The sequence below is a fragment of the Puma concolor genome, chromosome D3, assembly GCF_028749965.1.
Source record: "Puma concolor isolate L17-30 chromosome D3, mPumCon1.1.hap2, whole genome shotgun sequence".
In the NCBI taxonomy this organism is placed as follows: domain Eukaryota; kingdom Metazoa; phylum Chordata; class Mammalia; order Carnivora; family Felidae; genus Puma; species Puma concolor.
Genome location: NC_141678.1, coordinates 3,282,915 through 3,308,122, shown reverse-complemented (window position 1 = coordinate 3,308,122; position 25,208 = coordinate 3,282,915). Strand labels below are relative to the sequence as shown.

The window sequence follows — 25,208 nt, the reverse complement described above, 5'->3', positions numbered from 1 at the left end:
GGATGGACCCATCATCCCTCCCGCTCCCTGCGGTGTCTGGAGGAGAAGCCCTTCTGGGGAAATGTGCTCGCGCCCCCTCCCTGCCCCTCCCCTCCTGGCCCTGGCTGCTTCTAGAAGGCCCCAGAGTGGCCACGAGGAGGAAAGTACAGCAATGTGCTTTTCCAAGTCCCCATCAGCTGCGGGTTCCCCGTCGGCGTCTCCCCAAGCGTTTTCAAAATCAATTTTGCCGAAACATGATGCGGAACTCTGGGGGACGGGTTCATCAGGACACAGGCAGGGAGGAGGCAGGGTGGTCAGAGGGCAGGTCCGGTCTGGCCTGTTCCATCAGGCCTACCGTTCCGGTAATAAGGTTTCCCTTCCCTCCCTGATGAGAGAGATTTTGTTAGGCCGAGCCAGGCGTCAGCGCTGGGTGTCTGCACTCATCTGGGTAGAGGGAAAATCACATCAGCGGCTGGAATTTTGTGAGGCCGCCCCTGCACCATCTGTGTGCGGACATAAAATATTCTTAATCACGGGACCATGGAAATAGCTGGCCGTACCTAACGAAGTTTGTTAATCTGACGGCACTTTTCTGGATTCTTCGGCCCTGAACCCAAAACCGTCATTTCAAGCACCTTCGCTAATGAGCTTACCCATTGGTTGCTCAGGCGTCCCATGCATCATTTTAACTAGGAGGCCTCGAATTGGGAAAATGAAGTGCTCTTCTGGAGTCATTTTTTTGTTTTGTTTTTGGCTGTTGCAAATTGGGGGGAATTGTCAGTCTCTGCTTGAGGCCTTCTCTCTTGCCTGGCTCCCCGGTGAATAATGGCGTGACCACCGTTTCCAACACGAGAGCCAGCAGCTAGCACCCTGCCCGGGGACTTGCCTTCTCCTGGTTAGGAGACAAGAAATGTCACCTGCCATCAGAGCAAACAGCAGTCTTTGTGCACCATCTCAAGCACAGAAAGAAACACCTACGTGAGTTAGTCTTAGGTTTGCCTGAGTTTAACAGAAAACTCTCGGAACCAATAGTCGAAACACAAAGGAAGTTTATCTCACATACATAAGTCAGTCCAGGGCCACTCCTCAGGTATGAGAGATTTAGGCTTCTCCTGTCTCTCTACCCCGCCACGTTCAGTGAGTGGCCTCCATTTCCGAGTTTGTCTCATGGTCCAGAAAGGCTGCTCACGCTCCAGCCATTGTGTCTGTATTCCAGGTAGCCTAAAAAGGAAAAAAGGAACAGACTCCAGTTCCCATTAAGCAGATTTCCTAAGGTCCTGCATAATATTTCTACTTACATTTGGACTAGAACATTTCTCAAGCTTTGAGCAGCTTAAGGATCACCTGGAGAGATGGTTAAACACAAGCCAATGGGCTCCACCCCCAGAGTTTCTGATTAAGGATGTTCAGGGTGAGGCCCAAGAATCTGCCTTTCTACGGTGTCCGGGTGGTGTCGCGGCTGCTGGTCTGGGCACCAACTTTGAGAAGAGTGGGTACTGAGGGCACACAGCCCCTTTTTGCTACAATACCATTTGTCGCTATTTCATCCAAACCAGATCGATATATTTTTCTAGCCGTCGCCTTGTTCTGGTCGCTTCTGGGATTCAGAGGCCTTTCGTGCTGCCACAGAGGCTCACCAGACAGCCACCTGTCTTGCCGCTTCCCAGAGGGGCCAGCCGGGAACCGGGCACTTGCTGCCTCCCTCAGAATCCAAAGACCCCTCTCACCCAGGAGAGGGAACTGTCTGCTCCAGAGGGCTCGGCGGAGGGGGAGCCCCCTTCTCCCTCCTGATTTTGGCCAAGACCCTTTGTCAATACCTGTGAACCCTCTGCCGTCTTGGGAATTTGGGGAGGATTTGCCTGCCCAAATGTCTCAACTACACAAAATCTCTCAAAATAACTATCCCGCCAGACAGACCTCTTGGACAGACCCGTCTGGCGGGCAAGAATTGGAGGGAAGATTTTTTTCTTTACTTTGGGAAAGGCGGGGGGGGGGGGGGGTGGGTTGATCACTCCCTGGAGGGTCAGTCCCAGACCCAAATCCGCTGAGTGATCGGCACCAGCAGGCTCCCGCTCGCTCACACCCCCGGGTTCAGCTTCAGGGGTCTGCAGCCAATAGCAAACCCGTTCGCACCCTGGGGAATGGGTCCTGGGGCTCCTGCTGCTGGTCTGTCCTGATCAAACTGGAGGTTTAATTAAAGAGGTGCTCCGTCAACTTGCAAGCAACACTAATTCAGCTCCCAAATCAGTCATAGTCAAACGCACACCGTCTTACAGCCAAGAGCACACGAGCTGGTCCCAGGACCCAGGATGTTCTTGAAACCCAGGGTCAAGGCTCTTGGACCCTGTTTCCCGGACGGGGCAGGCGTTCGTGGGATGGGCACCTTTGTGCTGAGCACTGAGACGCTGGGGGGCTGGTGTCCACTCTCAGGTTCTCAGAGGAGCCCTGGAGGGAAGTGGGGTCCTCCCATTCCACAGATGAGGGAGAAGCACCGAGGAGGAGGCAGGACCCGAAACCCCACACGGCGAGCGGGCAAACGGCAAGCTGGGTGCTCTTGAGTTTGCACTCACCGAAGCAGTGAGGGTCTCAGCCCCCCCAGTGCTGGCAGCTGGACTCTGCTTGATTTCCAAACCTGGACCTTTGACCCTCCCAGAGCCCGCTGCACGAGCCAGCTGTCCCCAGCGGCTCTCTGCCAGCCCCGGGGCATGTTTTGCTGACCCACTGCACCTGGAGGAGGACACCGTTGGCTTTCCTGCTCCTCTGTCTTTTTGCGATGTTATCTACCACCCTGACATCTGGAAGGGCCGGTTGTAGTCGGATCTTATTATCGCTCAGGTATCCGTATCCTTCCTCTCCTAGAGCTAAAACTGTGGGCAGGGAGACAGATATGGTGGAAATAATCACTACCGTAGATTACGAACCACTTAAAAGTGAGCCACAATTCAAATGTCTCTTCCTGTGTAACACGAGTCCGTCTGCTTTAAGGGGCCCAATGCTTCTTGTGGGTCCAGAGGGTTCAGGACTCCTGCACGCAAGGCAAGTTACCACAGGGACGCTGACCCCATCGGCCCAGCAAAACAGCATGACTTGAACCCCCCAAATACAGGAGACACCCCCACGGGATGCACTGAGAGCCCCGTCATTTTAGGAAAATGATCTTCTCGCCCAGGGACCAGCAGAGTTTTCTGTAAAGGACTAGATAGTATTTTATGCTTTGTAGGGACACACACGGTGTCTATTGTGTATACTTTTTTTTTTTTAATTTTTTAACGTTTATTCGTTTTTTGAAAGACAGAGGGAGACAGAGCGTGTGCGGAGGAGGGGCAGAGAGAGGGAGACACAGAATCCGAAGCAGGCTCCAGGCTCCAGGCTCCGAGCCGTCAGCACAGAGCCTGACGCGGGGCTTGAACTCATGAATTGCGAGATCATGACTTTAGCCCAAGTCGGATCCTTAACCGACGGAGTCATCCAGGCGCCCCTTGTATATTCTTTTCTTAAAGCCTTGACAAGTAACGAAATCATTCTTGGCTCTTGAGTCTATGTAAAAACACCCCGTGGGCAGGATTTGGCCCCTGAATCTTGTTAACCAGCCTGCAAAAGTCTAACGAACTGCGAGAGGTTATTTGCAAGGTTGTCATAGACACCTTGCCTTCCTGCCGATATTTTACTTAACTAACTAAAGTTTTAAGAATTAGTTCTAAGAAGCAGCACCCGGTTGTCACTTATCTCTGCCTCGACGGTGAATCAGCCAATTGTAGACCTTCCTGTGTGTGCAGTTCACCCTGAGCTGCCTTCTTCAGGGAGAATGTGAAGCTCTCAGCCTGCAGTCAGAGGAGACCCCAGCGGGACACGCCGGGCTCTGTCTGCACCCGGGAGGGTGGAGGGTTCGCTTCTGCTGCTTCTCCCTCAAAGCCAGAGGGGGGGGGGGCGCACGGATTTGAGAGCAGCTCGTTCATCTTGTACCCTTCACAGGAGTGGACGCCCCTCTGGCCACAGGCGGAGAGAAGGAAGCCTGGATTTAAGAGTCACTGGATGTTCACAAAGGGTTTGGATAGAAACGGGAAAGATCTCTAACCAGTGGCTTCTCTAGACGCCAAGGCCACCTGTCCAGTCACAGCCAGGCTCGCCCAACTGACCCATGTTCTAAAGGGTCAATGCAGTGTGGAGGGTAAGAAAAAAAAAAACTATATATACAAGCTGCATTCCTCAGGCAGAATTTCTTCCTCAGGAAGCCTCAACTTTGCATCTAAAGGCCTTCGACTGATTAAACCAGGCCCACCCAGATCATCTAGGATTATCTGCTTTCCTGAAAGTCAGCTGATTATGAGCATTCATCGCACCTACCCAATACCTACATGGTAGTGCCCAACTTGGTGTCTGATGGAATAATTGGGGGCTGTCACCTGGCCGGGTTGACACGTAATCACCCAGGTGTTGGCAAGAATTTCAGGAAAAGGCACTTCGCCTGCCGTTGCTCAGAGTTTAGATGATAGCATGACCACGCAGAGAGGATCAAAGAGGAAATGTGTGGGCCACTCAGCCCCGCAATTCCACAGGCACCAGGAGGTGCTGGAGAGTCTCCAACACGTGGGGAGAAGGAGAGAGGGTCCTTTGTACTGGCAGAGTTTGAGACATCCCGAACTGCCATCAGTGGATGAGCAGAAAAGTCAACTATGGAAAAGGCATGCGATGGACACCTAGGTCTCTTTAAGACAGAGCCGGATCAGCACGTGGATGTGGATCTCAGCGTGGAGTGTGGTTCGGCCGTGTGGACGTGAGCAGTCAGGAAGACATAACCGTGAGCAAAAGAACAAATGAGTAAATGGATGAAAGTCCAGGATGCTATATCGGTATAAACCGTCTAAAATGCATGTTTGTACAAAACGTAAATGGAGGGAACCAGGCCACAGGTCCTGTACTTGTGCGGGAACGTGAGAAAAGTCTAGAATCGCAAACTGGAAAGGTGTACAAGTCCCAGATGGCAGGCGCCTCTGGGGAGGGGAATCGGGAGACCGGATGGGAGCAAATGACGAGGAGCTGTCAAAGTTATGAGCCCCGTTTTCCCTCTTTTACAAGAGAAAGAAGACCCGAAACGACCACAGAAGGTGATAGCATCCTGCTGCTCTGGATTTTGTGTGTTTGGATGCTCGCTGCCTGCTCATCCTGGTTTCTGTCTCCCACCCCCCACACACGTGGGACAGGGGCGTGGGCTTTCCTCCGTGGGCTGGTGGCCTGACCCACACACCCGCCGTCACGCTGCCCGAGCCCTGGCGGGAGGCTCGTAAACGCCATCGGATGAAATCTTCACAATGATGCTGAACATCCCCCAAGTTCACAGCCAAGAAACGGGTCCGTGAAGGATTTAAGTAAAGCAGGAAAAGGGACAGAATCAGGACAGGGGCCGTTCTGTCCCAGGTCCTTAGGCCGTCCAAACAGATGTCTCAGCCCCGGGGACACGTGTTCGAACCTGGCGAGGCCACCTTCGTGCTGCGCACCTGAACACGCCACTGTATCAGCTCGGGGCCTCAGTCTCCCCATCTGTGGGCCGGGGATAGTAAGACCACCTGCTTCATGGGTTGGGGGAGGGATGGCACTGTTCAGTAACACCCGGGGTGTCCCAAGAGCTCCCCAGATGCGACCTGGTGTTTTTAGCAATGAGGCCTCTTAACGGCCCGCCTTGAGAGAGGTCGTTTTTGCCCTGTCGGGAATGTTCTAGACGCAACGGCTCCTGTCCTCGGACCCTGGTGAGGTTTGAACCCGCGCGGTTGGTTTAGAAGAGGCCAGGCATCCGGCCTCGGAGCTGCACGCGTGTTTCTCCGAGGGTGAACAGACTCTGAGGGTGGCTTGGGGAGCCGAGTCAGGCCGTGGCCTTCCCGGGGCACCGGCCCTGCTCCCACACACGCCGGCCGTCTTCTGTCCCGAGAGGCAGTTCATGTCCACAAAGGCTCCGCTCCGAGCCTGCAAGTGAGTGGTTCTCAGTATATTCACAGGGTCGTACGACCACCACCCGCTCTCCGTCTGCGTGGATCTGCTGTTCCGGACACGTCACGTGGACGGAACCAGGCGCCGCGTGGCCTTCCGTGTGGCTCAGCATCGCGGATAGCTCGGCACCACTTTCCGGGCCTGAATGCCTCCCGTGCACGGATGGGCCACACACACACGTCCTGCTTTTCCCTCCCGAGAGCACCCGGGGGCTCGCTCGTCCCACATCGCGGGGGTCACTGCACACCCTTCGGCCCGTGGGACACGCTCCGGAGTAGTTCTGTGCCCTCTCTTCATTGAAAAACTAAAAATCCGATTTGTACCAATGCAGAAAACGGCTAAACCAATTTCCATTTTTGAGGGCAGCTCAAAACAACGACACATGTTTTCTGCGAAGCCTCGGGCTTCTTGTCAAATTTGAAACGACAGCGATTTAAAGTGCCTGACTTTCTGGATTCTTCTCAGCAGAAAGCGCGGTTTCCAGCCTACGGTGGAAGCAGGTGGAGGGAGGGAGACAGCAGCACCGGGAGGGGGGAAGCTCCGTAGCTCAGAGAGCCGCCAGGTGGGGGCCGTGCCCGCGTGAAGCTGGGGAGGCCGTGCAAGGGACAGCGAGCTCCTCTCCCGGCTGCTGCGGCCCGCGGGCGGGGACGCACTGCCTTCTGTGGCGCTGGGCAGGGCTCGGTTCTCGGGGCCGCGGGGCCGCACGTGTTCCCGGCCAGCCCTGCACGGGAGGCGCTCCGCTGGGGCCGGGGCCTGGCGTGGGGGGTGGGTTCTGAGCGAGACCCAGTTGGATGCGCTGAGATAGTGTCTTCAGCATCTCGTCCAAGCAGTGAGTCGGCCCGGACCGGACAGGGCTTTGGGAGGACGACCAGCCACGTGTACAGCATGGGGTGCTGTGTCATTACACACGTGTGCACGCACGCAACACGCATGCACACGTGTGGGCAGACGCGCCTGCATACCTCACACATGCACACGTGCACACGTATCACACATACGTGCGTACCACAGACGTGCACACAGATGCACGCACACTCACACACAGGCACACACACAGGCACGTTTCGGCCCCAGGACAGCTTCCCTCCATCCCGGCCCGTCCCCCTCCCCGGGTCCTCGGGGCCAGAAGAAGTCCTCTCCCGCCAGACCCATGTCCGGCCACGCCCGGGTCTCTCCGTCCTCCCTGCTTCTACGACGTTCCCGTTGTTTCCTGCAATCCCACAATCTGGGGAGGCAGGAGAGGACAGTCCAGTCTGAAAACTGCTCGTTTGCAGGGACCGGAGGCTGGTGCGGGAGTTTTCACTTCCCACCTTGGAGGTGCCCGGGCCCACCTTGGGGAGACAGCCAGGGCTCCGCCCCAGACGCTGGGACACACCCTGTGAGGTGTTTCCCCACACCTGTCTCCCCCCGCCCAGGGCCCGAGACTCACGAATACTGGCCACCACTCACCACCGCGTGCCTGTTTGCCTACTGACAGTGACTGTGCCTTTCTTCGTGACAGCACAGACCCCTCTTGGGTCACGATGAAGGACACATCCTTGCCCTGCTTTGCAATGTAGCGTCAGGGCTGTGTTACGGTACGGGGCCGTCTTCTAGGGCTGCCGGAACAAAATACCAGGGGCTGGGGCTTAATCAGCAGAACCTTTGCGAAGGTTCCGGAGCCTGGAGGTCCGAGATCAAGCTGTCAGCAGCTTTGGCTTCTCCCGAGCTCTCTCCTTGGCTCGCAAATGCCCATGTCCCTGGTGTCCCTTCCTGTTCTTATGAACCTATTGGATCGGGGTCGCCCTTGGGACCCCGGGTAACCTTAATTACCTCCTCAAAGATACCTCGTGTCTTGAAATAGTCATGCTGAGGATGAGGGCTTCGACATGGATTTAGGGTCGGTGGGGGGCACCATTCGGTCCACAGCACACACAGACCCTGACCTCAAGAAATCCCACGTCTAAACCGGAGAGCTGGAATGAGCTTCCAGTGCATCAAGGGAGGGCACGGATGGCAAAAATCAGTGTCAAAACATGCCCTTAAATGCTTGCTAAGCGTCTGTAGGAACACTAACCACGTACCGGAAATAGAAATGTTCAAAAGTGAACTCATCACCGCAGGGCATTCCTCTGCCGTTGAAGCAGGTGAAGCCTTCATTCTCCCCCTGTATCAGTCAGGCGGCAGTAGGGCGAGCGGCAGTAACAAACAGCCCCAGTTCTCACGTGTGTTCTTACTTCTTGCTGGTCCACAGAGCGGCCCTTCTCACCGTCATTCAGAGCCTCGGGCCGGTGAAGCAGCTACCGTCTGAGTAATTCCGGCCGCTCTGCCTCAGGAACGGAGAGCCCGTCCCTCCGTGAAGGCGGGGAATCGCTCTAGTCCAGGAGTGACACACGCCGTGCCAGCTCACAACTGACTGGCCAGATTCGTCACACAGCTCCCAGCAACCACACAGGCTGTGTGCAGGAAGCACAGTTTCATGGTGTGTCCGAGGTGGCCAGAGGCCAGAAGGCGAGGGGTCTGTAGCTTTGTGCACGAGTCAGCCTCGTGGGACCCTCTGCAGGGCACAGTGGGTCTGGAGGGACCCCCAGAAGACACTCGGCGCGTGACCTACACCCCGACACGTCTGCAGCTGGGCCTCCCGGCCTGTGCTGCCTCCCTGGCCGCAATTCAAATAGGGAGCCTGGACTCAGTCTGAGTCCCTGACACCTGACGCTTCCTGCCCCCATTTGGAACCCCAGTGACGGGTAACTCTCTGCTCCCGTGGTTTATGCCATTGGCTGGAGAGACACATCCAATGTCCACCCAGTCTGAACCTTGCTGTGATTCAGTCCAGGGATGGGACGTGTCGGGGAGAGGATCGTGGGCGTGTGCGTGTGCATGCGCACCTGCAGTGACCGTTAGGAAGCTAATCACAATTAATCCACGAGGGAGTTTGCTGCCTTAATGAAGCCATTAGCCAAAGACCATTCTGAGAGAGAAAATGTGAAGTCTGAACTCTGAGCACATTACCTGTAATGAACCTGAAAATGGACTTGGGGAATTTCCGCGGTATTCTTAGCATCCGTAATAGCCGGTGGGCGAGCCGCCAGATCGCGGCCCCAGCTCCCGGGAATCCTGCGGACCCAGGAGAAGACACGGCAGAGGCTTATTTAAGGGCTGGCTTCTGGGTACAAGCATCAGAGAGAGGCTGGGGCTCCACTTAGAACTGATGACTCTTCCAGCTGTGCTCCTGTCTAATGCAAAAGGTCATTTCTGTGTCAGTTGCTTCCCTGGAGAAAGAAGCGAGAAAAATCTCTTTCCTTCCAACTCCCGCTTCAAAGTGGGGCAGTGCTTCTGGAGAGGGACTTCGAGAGAAGTTGGCCCAGAGGGAAAAGGTGTTAATAGAGGTAGGGAAGCATTACGAAAGTGCGAGCCCGTAGTGCCCACAGACTCAGAAGGCGCTTTCTTTATCACTTTGAAAATCACTACATGTGACGCTAATCATTTTGCATGAAGCCAGGAAGGACACGATGAACCGAGGTCCCCATAGCTGCGATGGAGTGGGCTCTCCAGGGCAGGACAAGAAGAGCCTGTGGTCTGCATAAAAGTCTGCAGAAAGATCCCAGCGGTCTGGTGCCCCTCACCAAGGTGTAGTGACCGTGGCCACCGGGGATTAAAAGTGACCTGGCTCACCGGTGTCGTAGCGGAACACCCGCCATTGCTCTTTGCCGGGAGGAACCTCTTCCTTCTTCTTCTGATGGTGGCCTTTCTCCTGTTGGACTCCGTCTTGGTAGGCTTGTGAATCAAAGGGGAGCCATCCTCCCCGGGATAAGGGATGGCCATTTAACCCGACCAGACTCCCCCCACCCCACACCCAGGGAATTTAGATAGATCATCTACGGAGTGACTCAGGAGACAAATGGCCGAAGCCATTCACTGCACTCCACTCTGGAGATCCTGTCCCTTCCTGGCTTTCAGTGTCCCGCAAGCTGATCTGGGCCCTGCCTTTCCAAGGCCCCTTTCAGCTTCTCCGTTAACCCTGGGAGTGGCCCAGGACCCAACGGGTAAGAACCTGCATTAGCCTCCTGTTGCCATACCAAATTAACAGCTCCTCCTTATATTACAGTCCTGGACACCAGAAGTCAGAAATGAGCCTTTATGGAGCTGAATTCAAGGTGTCAGCAGGGCTGTGTTCCCTCTGGAGGACCTAGGGAAGGGTCTGTCTTTTTCCAGAAACTAGAAACCATCCACGTCTCTTGGGTCATGAGGACATCACTCTGACCTCTCCCTCTGTCCCTGCCTCACTCCTCTTCCTCTGACCCTCTTATGAGGACTTATGATTCCATTGGGTCCTGCCCCCAGATAATCCAGGATAGTCTGCCCTTCTTAAGATCCTTGACTTGACCACAACCACAAAGTCCCCTAATACCATGTAAGGGAAAAGACTCACTGGTTCCGGAGATTAGAACAGGGCGGGCCTCTGGGTGGGAAGGACTCACCTGATTCCATTTCTGTTGCCTACAACCAAACCCTAACTGGTACATAACTTCTACTCTCTCTCTACAAAAGGAGAATTAATAATTTTTGACTTTGGTAGCTGGAAACCAAGAAGGCGGCCGTAAATAAACGAAATTGTAATGTTCTTGGAAAGTTCTTCCAAAGAATGGCCTTTTTTGCCCCAAATCCCAAAGTCAGTGCTATGGTGTCTTGTCCAAACAAACACAGCCTGGCAGATACTTGGGGAACTTCCCACTTGTGTCCAAGAGCGCTGAGCATATCAGCCCCCTTGACCCAGCTCTGTCTGGTTCTTCTGACAGGACACTGAGATTCTCAACACCGCCATACTCACAGGAAAGACCGTAGCCCTGCCCATCAAGGTGGTCTCTGTGGAGGAGAACGGTGCCGTGACGGATATCTCAGAGCTGGTGGAGTGCAAGTCCGCAGACGAGGATGTCCTCAAGGTAAGCACCCCCACTGATCAGTCACCTGGGTTGAAATGATGGGACCTGTTGGGGCACACCCCATTCACAAAGAGGGGTCAGCACCAGGAAGTATGAAGTCCAATCACACGACCACTCTTCCAGCTCCAAACCCAGTTTGGAGTGTGGTCTGCTTTGGAGCGTGGCTCAAACCCCAGATACTTCCAATAACCGAGCTGGTGACATGGCGGGTGAAGTGGTCAGGGCAGACGGACACGCCCCACACTAGCTGGGCATCCGGAGTTCGTCTCCTGCTGATCTGGTCCCCAGTAAACGGGAGATCAGTATCGCCATTCCTTCAAGAGAAGCCGCAAATTTGCGCTTTATGTAAAAGTCACGTGTTCGCAAATTTGGGATTTATGTAAAAGTCGCCCGTTTTTCAGTGTTGGCCACCAGTTGTAACTTTTTTTTAATGGGCAAAAAAATAAAATACATCTGCAATGTGAGTCTGGCCCAGGCAGCTGTCCAAACCTCTGTTCTGTTGGGCAGACCATGAACCAGGAGTCAACTCCAGCCCCCTGATCGTTGTGTAAATAAAGTTTTATTGGGACACGACCGCTCAAATCTATCTCTGTACTGTCTGCGGTGGCTTTGGCACGACCACAGGAGCATCAGGCAGTTGTGACCGAGACCATCTGGCCCGCAACTCTAAAATATTTGTTGCTTTGCCCACGCCAAGGAAAAGTTTGCCTAGAGCAACCCCTGCTGTGGAGTTTAAGTTTCGTGAGGGAACGACCCGAATTCTTGGTCTTTCCCACCACATTTGCTGGGATAATGTACTCACAGCGCTGGCTCCAGGGATAAGACAGCATAAGGGCTTTTCCAAGCCAGAAACGAAGCTTCTGGTCTTTCTCCAGATGAGAGAGATCTCCAGATCTTTCTCCCAGATGCATTGGGTCTTTATGTATTCTTGTAGGTATGTCTCTGGGATTACAAAAGATGTAATCTCCGGCATCTCAAGGAAGAGAGGCTTTTCCCCAATTCCCCCAAAAGTGATCTATGGGCTAAGGGCAGCCCCAAAGCCACACACCCAAAAAGCTGGTGGCGGGAGGGGCGGGGATGAAGTTCTAAACCATACTGTTCAACATGAGCACAAATATGGGCCACACATGTAGTTTAAAATTCTCCGTCACGTTCACGAAAGGGAGAGCAGGTGAAGGTAATTTTTTAGATGTCTGTGTTTAAGCCATTATATTAAAAACATTGTCATCTCAACATGTGATCGATATAAAAATCATGAACGCGCTGTTTCGTACTCGGTGGGGCCCAGTCGCTTCGAATCTACGGAGAGTGCGTGTCTGTTACTTTTCCATGTCAGGGCTTCCTGGCCACCGTGGCGAGCGGCTTCCCCGTTGGACTGCTAAGATCTGAACCCGGGGCAGGATTTTGCAACGTCGGCACTATGCTGGTGTTTTGTGCCAGATAATTCTTTGTTAGGGGGCTGTCCTGTGAGACGGATTCCTGCCTCCTACGCCAATACATACATGCCTGTCACACGCCCTGAATGGTGAAAACCAAAATTGTCTCCAGTCATTGCAAAATGTCCCCTGGTGGGCAAAATTTCTTCCACTGAGAACCGTGCTCTGTTTCTGGCTGAACAGTCACCCCACTTCCTTGTGGCCGAATCACCCCCACTTTGTTGGTGAGGCCGAGGTGGGGAGGAGTCTCTTGGTTGGAGCTGGAGCCCTCCCTGCCCCGGCCACCATCACGTACCAGATCCCTGGTGGCCATTGGTTCTCATTACTGATCTGTGATGGGCACTGGGGAGGGCACCTGTTGGGATGAGCACTGGGTGTTATATGGAAACCAATTTGACAGTAAATTGTATTTAATGTTAAAAAAAAAAAAAAAAGAGCCAGGACCTCTGGGACACCTGGGTGGCTCAGTCGGTTAAGCATCCGACTCTTGGTTTGGGCTCAGGTCATGATGCAATGACCATACAGAACCTGCTTGGGATTTTCTCTCTCTCTCTGCCTCTCCCTCATTCGCACTGTCTCTATCTCTCTCAAAAATAAATAAATTAAAAAAGTGTTTTTTAAAGAGCCAGGACCCCTGATGACTTTTCTAGATGGATAAGAAGGGCATCTGTTAGCCTGAAAAATCCCAGAACCAATTTTTACCGCAGTTGTGGGTAGAATCATCCTTAGCTTCTCTTCTAGGAGTTTGTCATGGAGTCCATTACCAATATTTCCAGAAGCATAATCAGCGTCTTCAGAGAAACAAATGTATTCGAACCAGAAATTGCCCCTGGAATGAATTTGGAGCAGGCTGCCCCTGGCTGTTGACAAAGCCACGTGACATCCTGCACTCAAACTCAGTCCCCAGGACCCCGATTCGGCCAGTGGTTTGGGGTCTGGCGGGGTCGGCGATGCTCGCAGAGCTGGTCTGTCACAGCGCAGGGTTCCACGGAGAGGACACGGGGCAGGGGATGTGTAGTCAGTGTCTCCCCTGCAGCAGGTGTGTGCAGGGCTAGATTGGGACGGCCCTGAGTTCCGCAAAGGACTGGAGACTCTGAGATCCACGCCGCGCCTCCGACGAGCCAGCCTGCGCAGTTTGCGGGCAGAAGACGCGACTCCTGGTCAGGGACGTAGGGCATCCAGGGAGTTTGCGCCTTCCCGCACCAGATGCCTGAGCGCCTCTCCCCACAGGGTCATGCCACGGGCCATGCCGGGACACCTGCATACGTAGGCTGTAAGGAGCCCTGGACTTAGGGGACCTGAGTCCTTTATAAAAGGCACATTATGGGCTGAACGTTGGTGTCCCCCCCAAATTCATACGTTGAACCCTTCATCCCCCCCCACCCATGTGATGGCGTGAGGAGGTAGCACCTTCGGGGCTGATTAGGTTTGGATGAGGTCATGAGGGTCGGGCCCCTGTGGTGGGATTGGTGTTTTTGGGAACAGAGGAAGCCACGAGAGGTCTCTCATAGACGGCGGCGTGAGGTCACAGCGAGAGGGCGGCTGTTGGGAAGCCAGGAGGAGGGCTGGGCCGCAGAGCCGGTCCGTGCTGGCACCTTGATGGGGGACGTCCAGCCTCCGGAACCGTGAGGGATAGAGTCTCCTGCGTGAGCCGCCCGGTCTGTGGGGTTCTGTCCAAGCAGGGCCAGGCGGACAGGGGCAGAAAGCCCGCTCGCCTCCCCCGCCCTGGAGAGAGACGGCGTCCCTGTTCTGTTTTGCCACAAGCATGCCCGCCCTCTGCTCGACAAGGGCGCACCGGGGCTGTTCGCGAGACGAACATCCGGGACAAGACCATTCAGACAACGGCAGCCGAGGCTTTGTAGGGTGCCGGAAGTTCAAGGGTGCCGTGGGGAGTTTCTTCTAAAACGTTCTTGCTTTGCCTTTCCGGGCTCCACGGTCTTGGGCAGCTCACACGTTCCGTCCACCTCCAGGTCTCCTTCAGAAAGTGGGGACAGTCACGGTGCGTGATTCAAAAGGCCGTTGTAAGGACTACCAGGTTTTATTAATCCAGTGAAGACTTGGCCACTAGGTCAAGTGGAAAGGACTGGACTCTGACCCCGGTTGGCTCGGGCAGTCCCCTCGATAGCCCCATGTGGTCGGTCAGGGGCTGCAGACAGAGCACCTACAGGTATCATCTGTGTGGTGTGCAGAGTATGGCTTAAGAAAATCAGAATTTCCACCTATTTCAAGTGTGCAGCCCAACGATATTTAAGTAAACTTACTGGGTTGGGCAACCATCACTCTGACCCAGTTTTAGAATATTTTTGTCACCCCATTTACCGTTAATCCCATTCCCACCCGTAGCCCTGGGCAACCGCTAATCTACTTTCTGTCTCTACAGATTTGCCTTTTTTTGGACATTTCACATAAATGGAATCCTACAATATGTGGTCTCTTATTAAAACAGTTCGGTGATCATTTCTTACACGTCTCTTGACACATCTAGGTGTAGCCGCACGTACAGAGACAATTTTTTAAAAGATGGGATCATGTCAAAGGTTTTTTAGCCGCAGTTTTTTAACTGGCAAAGCTACACACACACACACACACACACACACACACACACACACACACACACACACACCTGCCAGCCAGCCTTCCTCCACGATGATGTGATCACACACGTAGCTCGAACACACAGATAAGGATCGAACACACAGAACACGTAGCATTCACACCGTTGTGTCTGCCCCCTTCTCGCGCCCTGCGATGCCTCCCGAGAGCCCCGGCTGGTGGGGGTTCGGGAACGGAGGCACCACAGGAGCCGAGGGGTCCGGTGTGCTGTGTGCTCAGCGTGTGGGTTTGCAGGCGTCAGACTGTGAGGGCGGGAGGCCGTGGGACATCCACGAGCGTCTGTGCGGGTTTCCTGGGCGGGGGAGGAAGACCAGTGTCCCGAGCGGGTCAGGGATTTGCTGTCGGGCAATAGCAGAGGAGACGGCGTGCCGTGGACAAGCCCCCCCGGCTCCCCGCACCCACGGAGTGCTTTTGCCCACATTTGTGCACACCTCCGGCATAAGGCCGTGTCCTGTAGCCGAGGACAGGGCATAGGACGCTCTGCAGAGGCATCTTGCTCGCGGTCCTCGAGGTGGCGGTCTCTTAACGGTGTGGTTGAATCACACGCTGGTGTCTAGGTCCCCTTCCGGTAAGAATGACAGGTGATGACGAGGCACACGGGGGGCGGGGCTGGAGAGGGCCCGGGGCGAGGGACGCTCTGGATGGAGCGGTGTCTGAAAAGGACACATCTGGGCCACTTGGCAGGGAGACGACAACTGTCAGTGCCCACTGTAACCCTGTCTCCCCACTTGCACCACGCCGTCTGCGTACCCCCTCATCCTTAGGACGAGACACCGGGGCACCCCACCCTGTGCCTCCTGAGTAACCCCGACCCCGGCCTGCTGCTGCCCTCCTGTGCCTTCCCCGGGGGCTCCTGGGGTCACAGGTGGCGAGGCCCCGCCCACAAGAGGCTGGCAATGCTGAGATTCCGGGCATCGTTAGCAAAAGTCCCTTTACTGGATTTCCAGGGCTGACCTCCAGGGCCCGGCCCGGCTGCTGGCCCTGGTGCAGAGCTAAAGGGGATGCGTGTGGGCGGCCAGCTGCCCAGCTCTCCCGGTGACGAGTGCCTGTGATGGCTCCTGTACGTGCAGGACGACCCTGCTGGGGCGGAGGCCTCGGTTTCCCGTGGTTGCTGCTCCTGGGGGCCCGAAACATCCTCTCTCTTGCATGTGCTGGTGGTTCCACGAGCTGAGTCCATGGGAAGCTGGGCTCTTAGCAGCAGCCCGAAGTCGTTGGTCTGCGAGGCCCTGGGGTGGCGCCCCTCGCCCAGGGGAACGTGGGCAGGGTTTCCGTGGGGGGAAGAGTGCTCCCCACTGTGCTCCTCGCACCCAAGGGCTCTGGGAGAAGCATCTTCAGCCCCAAGAGCCACTGGGTTCTGGGCGAAAGCAAACCAAGGACCGCAAGGAAGTTTCTGGAATGCAGGGGCTCTTGCTGCCCACGTCCCCAGTGTGGGTCAGGTGCACGCCCGCTGCCGGCCTCTTCGTCCAGCTCCGGTTCTGTCCGCTGCAAAACCGCGAGACAGAGTGTTAACACACTTGTGCAGGCAGAGCGGGTGGATGGTGTGTTCATGGCAGCGTCTCCTGCATCCAGGGCAGACCCAGGGCCCCCCAGGGGACATGGGGCGACGTTCGGAGACCTTTGGGATGGTAGTGACTCAGACAGAGGGGCTACTGGAGTCTGGTGGCTGAAGTCCAAGGGTGCTGCGAAGGGTCCAGATCCCAAAGAATCATCCGGGCCCCGATGTCGATGGCCCCGGACCATCCAGGACCTTCGGGTTTTACCATCAGATTTTGGTTTTCTTCTAAGAGAAGCAGGATGCTGCAGGATACCCTGATTTGGATTTCAGAGAGATCTCTCCGGCAACGCTGGGGTCAACGCTACGATAAATTCATTTTACAGATAAGGAGGCTGAGGCCCAGAGAGGCCAAGCGACTTGCCCAAGGCCACACAGCCAGAAGACGGCAGATCCAAGATTGCAGCGCAGGTCTGCCTGATCCCCGGCCCGGCGCACACGGTCTGAGGCGTGTCTCCCAGCCAGATGTGAAGATTTGCCTCAAGCTGCACGGTAAATCAAGTAAAGTGGAATTGGCAGCTGCCCAGCTGTGCGGGTGACACGTGGCCAGCGTCTCCTGCTGGACGGCACCCATACAGGACGTTCCCAACGTCACACCGACCCGGAGCCTTCGACTGGTAGGAGCCGTGCCGTGCTCTCACTCCTACGAGGGCGTGATGGACAGAAGTAGGTGCCCGGGACTGGCCGGCAGAGGTCAGGTGGCTCCGAGCCTCCGTCTGACGCTGCAAAGAAGAGCCTGTTCTAATAAAAGACGTTTGCAAAAGATAAGGTCGTTTATTTGCGAGTTAGATTTTAGTGGAGTCCAGGGAGGCTCCGTCCGCATTTGCCTAACGAGCCACAGGGGTTTCAAAGCGCCAGGAATCCTGCAGCTGGGAGGGAGTGGCCTTTGCATGGATGAGACGTTTCTGGCCAGCTCCGTGAAGCGTGGGGGACAGAAGTCCGGGTCGGAGCCACGTGGCTGGCTTGCCTCGGGAGGGTTGGGTCTGGGTAGCAGCTCTGCCGTGCTGGCTTCCTCTGCCAGGTACGAAACGTCCTCTCCCTCTGTGGCCTCTCTGCTGAAATCCGTCTGAAAACAGGGATTTGGTCTCAGGCAGCACTGAAGCCTGCCCAGTGGTCCATCATGACTTCATCAAGGGCGATGTGCTTGTTGAGTGACTCAGACTCTCAAATTGGCTTCGTAAGTCAGGGGAGAAACTGTCTCGTGCACGGAGGTTCGGGGGCAGATGCCGGTCTCTGCATCTCTGAGCTCTGTCTCGGCTTGTGCAGGTGTCATTCTGAGCCCCCATATGGCGGGCCCCGGAGCCCGGAGGTCCTCAGCCTCCCAGGTTCAAGTGCAGCGGAGATCGGCTGCTACCTCGGCTCGGTCAAAAATCCAGCGACTTCCTGCCACTGAGGTCGAGACCGACCCAAGCACAGGGACCGAGCGTGTGGATCAGCGGAGGCTCCCCTGAGGATATTTTTGAAACTCTGGCCGAAAATGAAACGAGCAGATGTCGGGGCAGCAAAAATAACGGACGTCCCCGGTGTGTGAGCTGGAACCTAGGTTACTCCTATTTGCTCCCTCTTCCTCCCATGAAGCGCTGCCCTTAGAGGATTAATAATGTCGGGCAGTGTCAGCCCATGACCGTCGTGCCTTTTTAGCGGTGCCCCATCGTGTCCTCCTTGCTGGGATGCGGTGGAAAGATGCGGTGTGTGCCCATGGGTGATGCCCGGCACGGCTCTGCCCCTCGTATCCGACACCATGATTTTCGTTCACAGACAACGTCACCCAAACTGAATTAAGCCGAAAAGGGAAATTGTTGGCTCCTCTATCCGAACAGGAAGAGATCCCTGGCTTCAGGAGTGGCTGGATCCAGGGGCTCAGCATTTTTACGTCTCTGTCTCTTGGCTCGGTATCCTTTGTGCCGGCTGAATGCTCGGACAAGTTGTTCTAGGTCAGGATGGCTGCAAATGGCTACAAAACCCTGTTTTCACATGTAGAATTTCAGCAGAAATGAGCAAATGCCTTTGGCCCAGCCTGAAAAGCTCCTGAGATCACCTCTGTCTGCACCAGCTTAGCTCATGTGCTCAACCCTGCAGCCAGGAGCTGGGACCAGAAGGATGTAAGGCTCTGCTTGGATTAGGACGTGGTCACATGACCCTCCTCTTGAGGCTGGAGGCGGGGCTTCATCCAAACCTCCAGATGGGACCAGCAGGAGGGGACCATCCCCTAATGAAACAGGGGCTGAGGACAAGGACAGGTGCCTAGAGAGGGTTCCCTCCCCTCCCATCCCCTTACTCCTCGCCATCCAACCTTTCCGTGCCCTGGGACCGTCCTTCCATTTCTTAATTTGGCCAGGGTTAGAAAAAAGGGCCTTTCCAGCCCGGCCCAGGGGTGGTTTTGCCTCCTTAATTTTTCTTGGTGACATCAGCCAAAGCCCTGACCTACCCTGACGGAGCCAGAGAACAAGAGGGGGCAGTGGAGTCTGAATTCTCTGGAATCTTCCGGCAGACCTGTGCGCCGAGCTCTCCCAGGGGGACACGGCCCTGCCTTTGCCTGTGAAAGCCCCTGGATAATCGTCCAGGAAATGGACACTTGGTGTGCAGAAGGCTTAAACGAGCTGATCCCAACTCAGAAGAGGAAATGAGGACCGGATGAAAACACCTGGCAGGTGAATACAGCAGACTCGCTTGAAACTCGGACACACTGGCCTTCCAGCTTCATCTGGCCCCGGAGCTCCCAGAGGGGACACAGGTGTGGTCACGGCCACCCCTCCCCGGATTCCCCATCCATCGTGTGGCTGGATTGTTTCCATCCTGGCTGCCTGGGTCCCCCCGTGATTAAACCCTCTGCTCCTCCCTCCCAGTGACAGAGGTGACAGCACGGAGTTCAGGCGACGGCTGCTGCTTCCGTCCCCGGGCAGCTCCTCCAGGCCTGGGTGCTCGAAGAGAAGCCATGTGGCCCTCCTGTCATCACAGGACTGCTCCGCGCCTCGGGTCCCGCATCCCAGGATTTTCGGGTCCCAGGTGACATCACCATCTGCCCAACCCTCCACAGATTCCCCGTTTGCTAAGAGGATAGAGACTAAATTAAACCTTCTCGGCACACACGGGTCCACACGTGTGATGGGAACTGTGTCCGAGGCAGGTGCAGTGCTTAGCTGGACCACGGCGATCTCTTCACGGTGTGTACAAATATCAGAACGTCAAGGCGTCCGTCTCAAATACCTAGGACTTTGATGCGGCCAAAATACCTCAGTAGCATCTCAAAGAAAATCAAAGAAGGCTTCTTCCTTCAGGAAGCACTATGTTAGTCCTAATGTGCCAAGGTGACAAACATTCAGCTCTGCTCTTAAAATCACACGAGTTAGGGGCGCCTGGGGGCTCAGTTGGTTAAGCCGCCAACTCTTGATTTCAGCTCAGGTCATGATCTCACAGTCCGTGGGTTCGAGCCCCGAGTCGGGCTCTGTGCTTACAGCTCAGAACCTGGATCCTGCTTCGGATTCTGTGTCTGCCTCTCTCTCTGCCCCTCCCCAATGTTCTCTCTCTCTCTCTCTCTCTCTCTCTCAAATAAACATTAAAAAAATCTAAAATCACACGAGTTATTGTGCATGAGTATGTGAGAGCGACTTCTCAAAAGACAAGGAAAGGAATCGAGTGTACTAAGTCTCCTGCCTGTGAGCGCCTAGGAACGGAGACCTCACGGAGGGGGGACCATGTCATCTCAGACCTCAGGAAGTGTCTTTATAGCCATTGTTCTTTTTAATTCAAAAGTGGAAGAGTTAAGGTAACTTTTCACCGATTACGTTGGCAAAGATCATCAAAAAACAGAAAAGAGGAGCCTTTGTGGAGCCAGACAACTGCTTTCACATGCAAATCCGAGTGCTACTGGCTGTGTGACCTTGGACAAGCGGCTCAGCCTCTCTGTGCCCCAGGCTCCTCACCTGTAAGGTGGCTTGTGTGGGGACAAAAGCACATGTGGTTCGGAGCAGAATCTGGCATACAGAAGGCACTTAATACGTGCTAGCGCTTCTCATCGGCCCTCTCCTCCTGGGACCTTCTTCCCCCAGGTGTCCAGGGCTTCCACCTTCCGCCAGGCAGGACTCTGTCTGAACGTCACCTCCCGAGAGGTCTTCCTGTGCGTGTTCTCCGTCCTTAGCGGGTCCTTAGGTCATCATGCTCTCGGTGTGCGTCACCTGCGGTTAGTTCTTTGTTTGCTTGTTCTCATCTGTGGCCATAACGTGTGCACGAAATGTAACTTCCGGAGAGGGGTCTCTTGCCTCCCTCTTCCCGTGTCCAGCACCTGCGAACGTGCCTGGAGCAGAGCAGGGGCACGGGAGGAGTGCGGGGTCCCCTTCGCTCCCTGAGCCCGAGTGCCCTGGCCAGCGTCACGGCCTGGCCCCCCGGTGTCTCTTCCCCAACCTCCCTTCTCGGCCTCCCTTCCCAGCCCCTTCTCCTGGCTTCCCTTCCTACCCTCCCCCTCTGGCCTCCTTTCCAAGCCTCCCCTCTCTGTCTCCCTTCCCAGCTTCCTTTTCTGGCCTCCCCTCCCAACCTCCCTTCCCAATTTCCCTTCCCAGCCTCCCCTCCTGGCCGCCTTCTCCGCCTCCCCGCCCGGCCTCCCCCACCCCGGCCAGGCCTGGCCCAGCACAGCCACCTGCACGGACACAGGATTCCTGAGCCAAGACCGTGTGCCGTTTCCATGTCTTGGCAGCTCTCCGCCCTGTCGGCTGGGTGAAGTGCGGTTTATCGCTGCACGGATTTCTGCGGCCGTGGGAATCCCGTTTGGCAACCACAGCGAGGGGCAGGAAGGGGAAGGAAGGGAGGTGTGCAGGCCTCGCCTCAGAGATGCTGGCCAGCGCCAGCCCCTGCCGGTCCCCTCTCCTCGTCTTCCTGAAATGTGCCGCTTCGGGCGGTGGCGGGGAGGGGCGACTGCGCCCCGATGCCAGATGGGCGGCGAGGTGTGTGGGAGAGCGGACACGGGGAAAGCAGAGGGGCCCTAATCCCCAAGGCTGGGTGCAGGCAACACCTCCACTCCAGGAAGAGAGGCGCTCCGTGGAGGCTTCTGGAAACCGCTGTGCCCTCCCTAAATCTGGAAGCAGGGCTCCCCAGTCTTCTCCTCACAGCCCTTCAGCAGCCTCTCGGCTGCCTGGGGATGAGACCCAAAAGGATAGGACGGGCTGCCGGGAGTGGGGACAAGACAGGACGGAACATGGAAGTCCCCGAGAGTTCCAGGCAGGTGCAGCGGCACCCGAGCTCTCCACAGAATAACTCGGGCCGCTGTGCTGTGTAACCGATGACCCCGGCATTCACCTATTAAAGGAGTGACCCCTATTCTCGCTCACGCGTTTACAGGTCATCTGGTGGTCTGCGGGCTCAGCTGGGCGGCCCCTCCCTGCGGCGGCGGGGGGGGGGGCTAGCATGGGCCCCATGGGGCTCGTTCCAGATGAGGTGCACATCTGAGGTAGCAGCTACGTCTGGGGAAGCGCCTCGTGGCAAAGTGCACAAAGACTGCCCGAAACACGCGGCAGCTCTAAGGCCTGGGCTGGGACCGGTCGACTGTCACTTCTGCTCACATGCTCCTGGCCAAAGCTAGTCACGTGGCCGGGTCCACCATCAGCGGGAAGGGGAATCCACGCACAGTAGGAAAGACGGAAGAATCAAGACTGAACAGCCTCATCACCACCGAGCCGGTGGGCATCGGGGTTGAGAGCAGAGCTCCGGGGTCTGCCTGGCTCCCGGACTACCTGCTGTGTGATGTTGGGCGAGTTGCATCACCTCTCTGTGCCTTCCTTTCCTCACTTGCAGTATGGATATGATTAAGAAGATAGAGCAGCTCCCTCGTGTGTTCACAGCAAGGCTTCAGTGAGATCATCCGTGTGAGCCTGTACTGAGTGAGCTTAGCGTAAGAGCTTAGCGTAAGCGCTCGGCAAATGCTGGCCGCAGAGCAAACGCTGTGACAGAGCACGCAATTACCAGTGAAAGCCCACCTCCTTGTGTGCACCTGTGTGTGCACCTGTGCATGTGTGCACCTGTGCGTGTGTGCACCTGGGTGTGTTCCTGGGTGTGCGTGCACCTATGTGTGCACCTGTGCGTGTGTGCACCTGTGCATGCACCTGTGTGTTTTCCTGTACGTGTATGCACCTGTGTGTGTTCCTGTGCGTGTGTGCACCTGTGCATGTACCTGTGTGTGTTCCTGTGTGTGCATGCACCTGTGTGTGTTCCTGTGTATGTGTGCACCTGTGTGTGTGTGCACCTGGGTGTGTTCCTGTGCGTGTGTGCACCTGTGCATGTGTGCACCTGGATGTGTTCCTGGGTGTGACTGCACCTATGTGTGCACCTGTGCATGCACCTGTGTGTTTTCCTTTACGTGCATGTACCTGTGTGTGTTCCTGTACGTATGTGCACCTGTGTGTTCCTGTGTGTGTGTGTGCACCTGTGCGTGTGTGCACCTGGGTGTGTTCCTGTGCGTGTGTGCACCTGTGCATGTGTGCACCTGGGTGTGTTCCTGGGTGTGACTGCACCTATGTGTGCACCTGTGCATGCACCTGTGTGTTTTCCTTTACGTGCATGTACCTGTGTGTGTTCCTGTACGTGTGTGCACCTGTGTGTTCCTGTGTGTGTGTGTGCACCTGTGCGTGTGTGCACCTGGGTGTGTTCCTGTGCGTGTGTGCACCTGTGCATGTGTGCACCTGGGTGTGTTCCTGGGTGTGACTGTACCTATGTGTGCACCTGTGCGTGTGTGCACCTGTGCGTGTACCTGTGTGTTCCTGTGCGTGTGTGCACCTGTGTGTGTTCCTGTGTGTGTGTGCACCTGTGCGTGTACCTGTGTGTGTTCCTGTACGTGCGTGTACCTGTGTGTGTTCCTGTGTATGTGTGCACCTGTGTGTGCACCTGTGTGTTCCTGTGCATGTGTGCACCTGTGCATGCACCTGTGTGTTTTCCTGTACGTGCGTGTACCTGTGTGTGTTCCTGTGCGTGCATGCACCTGTGTGCGTTCCTGTGCGTGTGTGCACCTGTGTGTGTGTGCATCTGTGTGGCACCTATGTGTGTTCCTGTGCATGCGTGCACCTGTGCATGTGTGCATCTGTGTGTGCATGTGTATGTGCACCTGCGTGTATGCCTGTGTGTGTGTGCACCTATGTGTGCACCTCTGTGTGTGTGCACCTGTGTGTGTGCCTGTGTGCAGTGGAGGGGTGGGGGGAGCTGGCAACCCTGAGTGGCCGCTGGGGTAGGGAGTGTGTGGTGAGCCCCATACCTGAGCACCAGGTACTATTTTAGGCACTAGGGATACTACCCTGAACAAAATAGTCAGAAAGCTTTGTCATCCTAGAGTTTGTGTTCTAGGGAGAGAGGACAAGTAATAACCACAATAAATAGGTAAAACATCTGGTGTAAGGGAAGGCAATAAATGATAAAAGAGAAAAATAAAGCAAGGAAGGGGCTTGGGGGAGTTGCAATCCGAAGTACAAATGTCAGAGAAACGGTGTGTGCGTCCGGGAAGTTTGCGTCTGAGTAAGGCAGTGCCTCTCCACTCAGCGCTGCTGACGCTTGGGGTCTGCTGATCCTTTGTTGGGGGCCATCCTGTGCGGTGCGTGATGTCGAGCAGCACCGCTGGCTTCAACCATTAGAGGCCAAGTGCACACCTTCCAGCTGGGACAAGCCCTCCCCTGGTTGTGACAACCAGAAAGATCCCCAGGGACCGTCAGATGTCCCCTGGGGGACCCGCTGGCCCTTAGCTGAGAACCACTAGGCTGATGGGGTGTGGAAGGGCCAGCCGGGGCACAGGAAACAAACGAAGATGCACGGACAATGCGTGGGACGGATGGCAGGGGCGCATCAGGGAAGGGCCTGTACCTCTCTAAGGATTTGTCCAGAGTTAAAAGGGTTCTGTGATTCACACTCAGTTGTATGCGTGAGCCCCACATGAAGACAGTAACTTCCAAGTGGAGAAGAGCTCTCTGTGTTGGAAATGCCTGCTGGTCTCTTCAGATCCCTCTAACCTCTCCTCCTGCTCCGGGAGGCCAGCCTCTGTGGGGTCTGTACCAGGCCCCCGGTTCCCCGCGCACTGGGGCAGAGGGAGGCTCCAGCCGACAGGGGTGGAGCGGGGAGAGCGGTCTGTACTCTCATCCCTCTGGGCCCCTTCCAGCAAGCTTACAGGCTGACCACGGCTGCCTCGTCCACCAAGGTCCCCGCTCCCGGAGGCAGGCGCCTCTGATGGGGCAGTGCCCATGCTGTGCTCTGACACCTGCTCCTCCCCAGCCTTTCCGGTGGTGACCACATGCACCAGTGTCCTGGGGCTGCCGTGGCAAATGACCACGGCTGGGGTGCCGAGAGCAATACTGTTCTCCCACAGTCCTGGAGGCCGGAAGGCTGAAAGCATGGTGTGGGCAGGGCCCCGCTCCCTCTGAGGGGCCCTGGGGTCCGGGTCTCCCAGCTCCCGGTGGCTGTGGTCCTAGCTGCTCCTCGGCTCGTGGCCGCATCTCTCCGCGTCTCCCTGTGTCCCCACGTCACCTCCGAGTGCTTGCGTCCGCAGACTCCAGTCCTCCGTGGCCCACGCCCCAAGCTGGTAACGACCTCATTTCAGATGACATCTGCAGAGACCCTATTTCCAAACCAGGTTCATTCTGAGGTCCCGAGTGGGCGCGGATTTTGGAGGGTGCTCCTGAACCCCCTCCATCCCTGTATCTCACCTGCTGCACCATCACCTGCTGGTCTCCTGGAGTCCAGTCTACACCTTTGTAAGGA

The 25,208-nt window shown here is 55.9% G+C and overlaps 1 protein-coding gene across 1 annotated transcript in view; it reads left to right on the top strand.

The window, feature by feature from the left end:
* TMEM132C (transmembrane protein 132C) overlaps positions 1 to 25,208 on the top strand; it is a 307,760-nt gene that overhangs the window by 266,588 nt on the left and 15,964 nt on the right. The window contains exon 5 of the mRNA XM_086681440.1: positions 10,740 to 10,883. Coding sequence (XP_086537566.1) covers positions 10,740 to 10,883 — 144 coding nt within the window. The remainder of the gene's footprint in view (positions 1 to 10,739; positions 10,884 to 25,208) is intronic.